Raw genomic sequence first — 6,000 nt, forward strand, 5'->3', positions numbered from 1 at the left:
AACCATAACCACCACCGTATCATAGCCTACTTCCATGAAATCCAGAGTGCAGAGCTGATCTTCTCCCAGGTGCTGTTTTTTAAGTGTGTAAGCCTAAAAAGTAGCAAAAGGACTCCCACACACTGTCCAACTTGCAATAAATCATTTATTTGCGACGTTTCGGTACTAGACCTTCATCAGGCAAACAGTTTTTTGTTCATGAGAAGCCATCTTAAATAGGGAGTGGTCGTTTCTCAACGACCAATCCCATTCCCACACGTAAACACAGAGGGACAAAATCATCATCAGGTATTTTAACCACACAACACAGAGACAGTAAATAAACAACAAAACGCTTTGTGTGACATCAGTCTAAAGTAATCTCTTTGTGTTGTGTGGTTAAATTACCCGATGATGATTTTGTCCCTCTGTGTTTACGCGTGGGAATGGGATTGGTCGTGGAGAAACGACCACTCCCTATTTAAGATGGCTTCTCATGAACAAAAAACTGTTTGCCTGATGAAGGTCTAGTACCGACACGTCGCAAATAAATGATTTATTGCAATTTGGACAGTGTGTGGGAGTCCTTTTGCTACTTTTTGGTCTTTTTTCTCTAACGCACCTGTCTTGTTTTATAGATGTGCCAAGTGCTTCCTTTGTTCGAAGTGTGTAGGCCTAAAATATTGTCCATGGGACAGATATAAACCTCTGAGTAGGCCTGCACTAAAATGATTAGCTTCTTCCCCGTATCAACCACGGACTGCTTTTTACAGATGAGAGGACAGATTGGTTTTTATCTGTCACATGACATGCAGCACACACTGCTGCGTTCCAAAAGTTGAACTCAGTTTATCTCAGGGTGCAGACAATGTGCCCTAAAAAACAGGCACTCAGAAACGCATCACAACGGTGTTGCTCTGGCATTTGAGTGTGCCTGCCGTGCATCTACATTAAAAACAATGGTGCAAAAAAATGCGGCATTTGTACGGTCCCTTAGGGGGTGCCTAACTGTTTCTGATATTTCAATCTGTACCAGACACCCAGGTCTTCATAATGTACTGTATGTATGGCAGTTGTAATTGTGAGTTGAGATACAGAGCTGAGGTCCAGTGTTACTAACATGAGTGTAGGCTCCACTCTCCTGGCCTGCTGCAGCTCCTGCTCAGGGTCTCTGAATCCAGTGAAGGTGTAGTAACTTTTATCCCATTTGATAGGTCTGTAGAAAGGCAACCCCGTCTCTGGTGGACTTTTAGATATGTCTGAATGTGCTTTCAGTCCCTTCATGTGCTCCATGGGTAGGCTGCAGGACTTCAAGACATTCTTCACTGTGCTCAAGACATCGTTTGTGTGCAGGGTGAAACTCACTGACCGGAACCCTGAGAACCAAGGGAGAGGTTTTAAATTTGCAAAGACAGAACTCCCAAATATTAAAGGTAATATTAATAGAAAGTTCACCTGAGACAAGAAGGTCTGGCCCCACATCGCTGCTGTCCTTTGTGTCCCTGACATAAAAGGTGAGCTTCATTGGCTGAAGTGAGCGTGAGCCGGGCTTCTGCAGGTTGTCCAGATAGCCATTTAGCCTCTTTAATGAATTCTCATTCACTTCCTGTGAAACACATTGAATGTTACACTGTGTGGTGAAGCCTCCTCTTCAAAAAAATCTTTGCACAATGATAATAAGTTGTGTGTTCTGACCAACAGCAGCCTTCTAGCAAAACACTACAATTGTCTGTGTTGGTGTAGTCCTGTTGCTGCAAACACTACTGACAATCTGAGCACATCAAAACGCCTCATGTCAGTCTACCCACAAGTCTTCCATTTGTTTCATTTACAACATTATGTTTCATTCATCTAAGCAAGTCATGATATATGAGAGACCTACCCGTTCCCTGGGGTATTGACCAAAGAAGTCTGGATGTACAGCAAAATAAAAAGGTCTGAGTGCATTAAGAGCATCTGCCCCTGACAGAGCTCTCTGCTGGACTAAACGTGCAGCTATGTGTTTCCTCTCCAGCCTGCAGAGAAAAATACATGGAAGATAACTATTTTTTAGTTCTATTCCATGATGTGGAAAAAGACAGGGATAAAGTATTAGTGGTATGAACTATACTCAGAGATGTGTTATTGAGACCACAGTGAAGGCAGAGTTTGAAAATGGGTGTGGTGAAAGCAAGGATGCGTAAGTAGAGGGGTGGGAAGTAGGGAAGGGGTCAGTAGGGAAACTTAACGCCCCTGGCCCACATTTGTTTCAAGTCACAGATTGCTGTATCAGGGCTGATGTGATCCCATGGCAAGATGGTCTCTAATTAGTTAATTTTCTGTCAATTAACTAATCATTTGAGCACAAATGTTAAGACATAATCCCCTTTATTGTAAAAAATCTATCAACTGTATTTTCTCATTAGAAAAGAAGGTGAATACAGGACTTTGTGCAGTGATGGTAGTGGAACTGTTCAAGCTCAATGCAAACAAGACAGAGGGGCAGGTGGTGGATTTTCTCTGTTTAAAAAAAAAAAAAAATCCCTCAATCACACCAGTGAACATCCAGAGAGTAGTTGTTTGATCATACTAATACTCATGAAGTTCAGACTCTACCATGCAAAGTGAAAGCCATATTGTCAACAACATCAAAATACAAAGCCGACTCCTCTGGGCCTGAGCTCATCAAAGATGGACCGACATAAAGTAGAAAAGTGTGCTGTGGTCTGACGAGTCCACAATTCACATTGTTTTTGGAGATCATGGACAACGTGTCCTCTTGGCTAAAGAGGAAAAGGACCATTCAGATTATTACCAGCTCAAAGTTCAAAACCAGCATCTGTGATGGTATGGTGGTGTGTTAGTGCCCATGGCATTGGTAACTTGCACATCTGTGAAGGCAACATGAATGCTGAAAGGTCCATAGAGGTTTGGGAGCAACATATCCTTTCATCCAGGCGACGTCTTTTTCAGGGACATCCCTGCTTATTCCAGCAAGACAATGAGACACATTTAAGTAACCTACCAGAATAATATAATCAATTGCCTTTTCAGTCCACTAGATACATTTTGTTGCTGAAAAAAAATTGCTGAAGTGAGATGAACAGACTGAAAACTTTATCTTATTAGACAAAACAGATGTTGACTAAGTTTTCCCTTTGGGACATAATGTACAGTTGAAAAAAGGTAATGGAATGCAATACATTTTATCGCAATACTCAGCATATCACTACATATTTAAAATCACAATAATATTGTAACTTAAGCATTGTAATATTATCGTATTGTGGATCCTCTCATGATTCCCATCCCTAATATCAAGAATGTGAAAGAATTTCACTTTCAAAACTTTAATAGTTGGTGTCCTCAATTCCTAAACACTGAGCACTGATAAAAGAAAAGGTGATGTAAAACAGTGGTAAATATGACCCTGTCCCAACTCTTTTTTAAATGTGCTGCAGGCATCAAATTCAGAATGAGTTTATAAAATTAAATTATATTTTTTTAAAAAACAAGTGTATTCAGTTTGAATGTTGAATATTTTGTCTTTGGACTGTGTTCAGGTGAACATAGGTTCAGAAAGATTCGCAAATCATTGCATTCTGTTTTTATTTACATTTAAGACAGTGTCACAACTTTTGGGGTATTGGGGGTTTTAGCATCGACACTTTGAGGTGACCACAATCATGGCAGCCTCATCTGTTCTTGAGCTTGAGCTGACGTCACATCCAACACCATGCACAAAGTCCTGTAACATCTCAAAGCAGTGTTACCTGATGGTGTATCTCAGGAGGGAGCTGGCTGACATTGCTGGTGCTGCTTGCCAACAGATGAGCATTAAACCATGGCCTATGCAGCCAGTCCATCGGCAGTCCTGATATCACAGAACATCATTTCACCAATTTTACCCAGCGTCTCTTGTCAGCACAACACAGCACTTAGTCAGTCGTAGTTACATTACCTTTAGGCAACCAGGAGGAAATGACTCATTTTGCCCCACAAAGGGAGATCAATTTTATCGTTTATCTGTTATGTTCTTCAGTGTCAGCAACAAATACATGAACCCTCAAAACAAAATATCCAAGGAATAAGCATCTTAGCCTACTTAAGGGATTATCAACTATGTTAGCTACAATGTCTATACGAGTTGCACTGAGCGCTATGGATAATACACTCACTAATTCATCAAAGCAAAGATCAAATTGGGTCTAAATAATCATAATGAGTCAACATATCAAGCTAAAATAACAGTAAGCTCCATGCAGGAGTCGATGTGACGTGAGCGGCTAGTTACGGTTACAACGTTGTTTGCTATGTGACTTTTAACGAGAGTCAATGACAGCTACGTAACATGGCTCCTGTTAGCGACTCCGGCTGGCAAGTATTAGCAATGCAGCACAGCTTCGGCCGTCAGTTCCTTCTGCCTGACAATCAAAGGCTCAAAATACGTTACAAGTGATGGCTATTTGGTAAACTGACTACTGAAGACAAGGAGCACAGTCCCTCTCTGCCCTCACCGTACGACTGCTAGCTTAGCTGACTCTGTTTTTACTTCCGTTCTTCTGCTTCTTCTTCTTCTTCTTCTTCTTCTACTGACGACAGAGCAGCGTCACTCTGGCGCAACCCCTCGGACTGGAGGAACATGACGGGTGTGCACACCAGCGGTGGAGGTGAGGGAGTAACCAGAGATGGAAAAAGTACTGAAAAATTCTACTCAAGTAAAAGTACCTTTACTTTGATGGAATTCTACTTAAGTAGTAAGCTACCCATCTAAAAATCTACTCAAATAAAAGTAAAAAGTAGTTAGTTTAAAAATGTACTTAAAGTAGAAGTTACTTAGTCACTTCCAACAACTTGATGGGGGTCACTATGCAGTGCAGACATGGTCCAGGGGTCATAAATCCGATCCAAAAACTGGTTATTTTTGTATGATGAACCATAGAATTCAATTCAGTTTAGGGCTGCTCAATATCATTAGAGCATCACCATCGCAATGTGTTCTTGTGCAATAGTCACATTGTGAGACTCTCAGTATAAGTTCATCATATCGATATAATATCAGTCAAAGGCAATATGCCATACTTATTTGCTGGTTAATACTTTAGGTTGTGAAGTTCTCAATTTCCATGACAGTTTGATTGTAAAATGTATATTTCATGCAAATACAGCCTTTCCAAAGCCCAAATGATGACTTCTTTCCAAATAGAGCTATTCAAGTTATTGCACTACACTGTATATTGCAATACATATGGCAGTATACAAAATCGTCTTCACTTTGTCAGTTTTGTCTAATATTGCGCAGCCCTCATTCATTTTGACTCACAACTGTTAGACTGATGATACACAGAGCAATTTTTTGAGCAATGTTGTTGGGCATTATTCTCAGGGATGCACACAGGTGTATGGTCAAAAAGAGAGAGCTTGTTGAAGTGAAATTCTCAATATTAAAATACACTAACACTAATTTGGAAGAATACTGTGTATTCCAAAACAGAACAAATCCATTGAGCAACAGTGTTTCCCCTATATGCAACTAGCAGCGGTGGTGCTCCGCTGCTGAAATATGACCGCTGCTGCTGATTTATTTTAAGTTTGTTTTTTTTTTTGCTCTTTAGAAACTAGCCTACTGTTATATTATTTGTTGCTATGGACGCTTCATATCCAGGTCAATTCACACACTTGTGAGTAAAGCATAGAGAGGAGAGGGCTCCTTCTTATCTTTTCATAAACTAAAGTTATATTATTTTGTGCGACGGATGCTTCATATAATAACATAACAATATACTATTTATCATGTTATATGGTGAAACGTTTCACTTTATAACGTGATGACTTATATTGTTTACAATCCTCCTCTGCTCTCTGTATTGCACATGGCGGAGTTTGCTCCCGATGTGCACACACACACACACACACACACACACAGGTGAGCACACAAGAGCGCGGCTCGGGCCGCATTTGTCTGACCTACAATTATAACGGCACTGTGCACACAGGGTTTTCTTTTGTTTCGTTTGTTTCTTCCTTCATTTCAACTGCTAC

General features: G+C 40.5%; 1 protein-coding gene across 8 annotated transcripts in view; it reads right to left on the bottom strand.

Annotated features, from left to right (window-relative positions):
• The window catches only part of tcaim (T cell activation inhibitor, mitochondrial), a 28,177-nt gene extending 23,632 nt beyond the window's left edge, over positions 1 to 4,545 (bottom strand). For 2 of the 8 annotated variants that reach the window (XM_049583177.1, XM_049583176.1), the window contains exons 1-4: positions 3,732 to 4,543; positions 1,862 to 1,994; positions 1,435 to 1,585; positions 1,100 to 1,355 (exon numbers count right to left, since the gene is read on the bottom strand). In XM_049583177.1, the coding sequence (XP_049439134.1) occupies positions 1,100 to 1,355; positions 1,435 to 1,585; positions 1,862 to 1,994; positions 3,732 to 3,796 (605 nt within the window). In that variant the 5' untranslated portion in view covers positions 3,797 to 4,543. Of the gene's footprint in view, positions 1 to 1,099; positions 1,356 to 1,434; positions 1,586 to 1,861; positions 1,995 to 3,731 lie in introns of all 8 variants that reach the window. The other 6 variants (XM_049583169.1, XM_049583170.1, XM_049583171.1 and 3 more) reach the window with 6 other exon arrangements.
• Positions 4,546 to 6,000: the final 1,455 nt, after the last annotated feature.

Source organism: Epinephelus fuscoguttatus, linkage group LG8 (assembly GCF_011397635.1).
Source record: "Epinephelus fuscoguttatus linkage group LG8, E.fuscoguttatus.final_Chr_v1".
NCBI lineage: Eukaryota > Metazoa > Chordata > Actinopteri > Perciformes > Serranidae > Epinephelus > Epinephelus fuscoguttatus.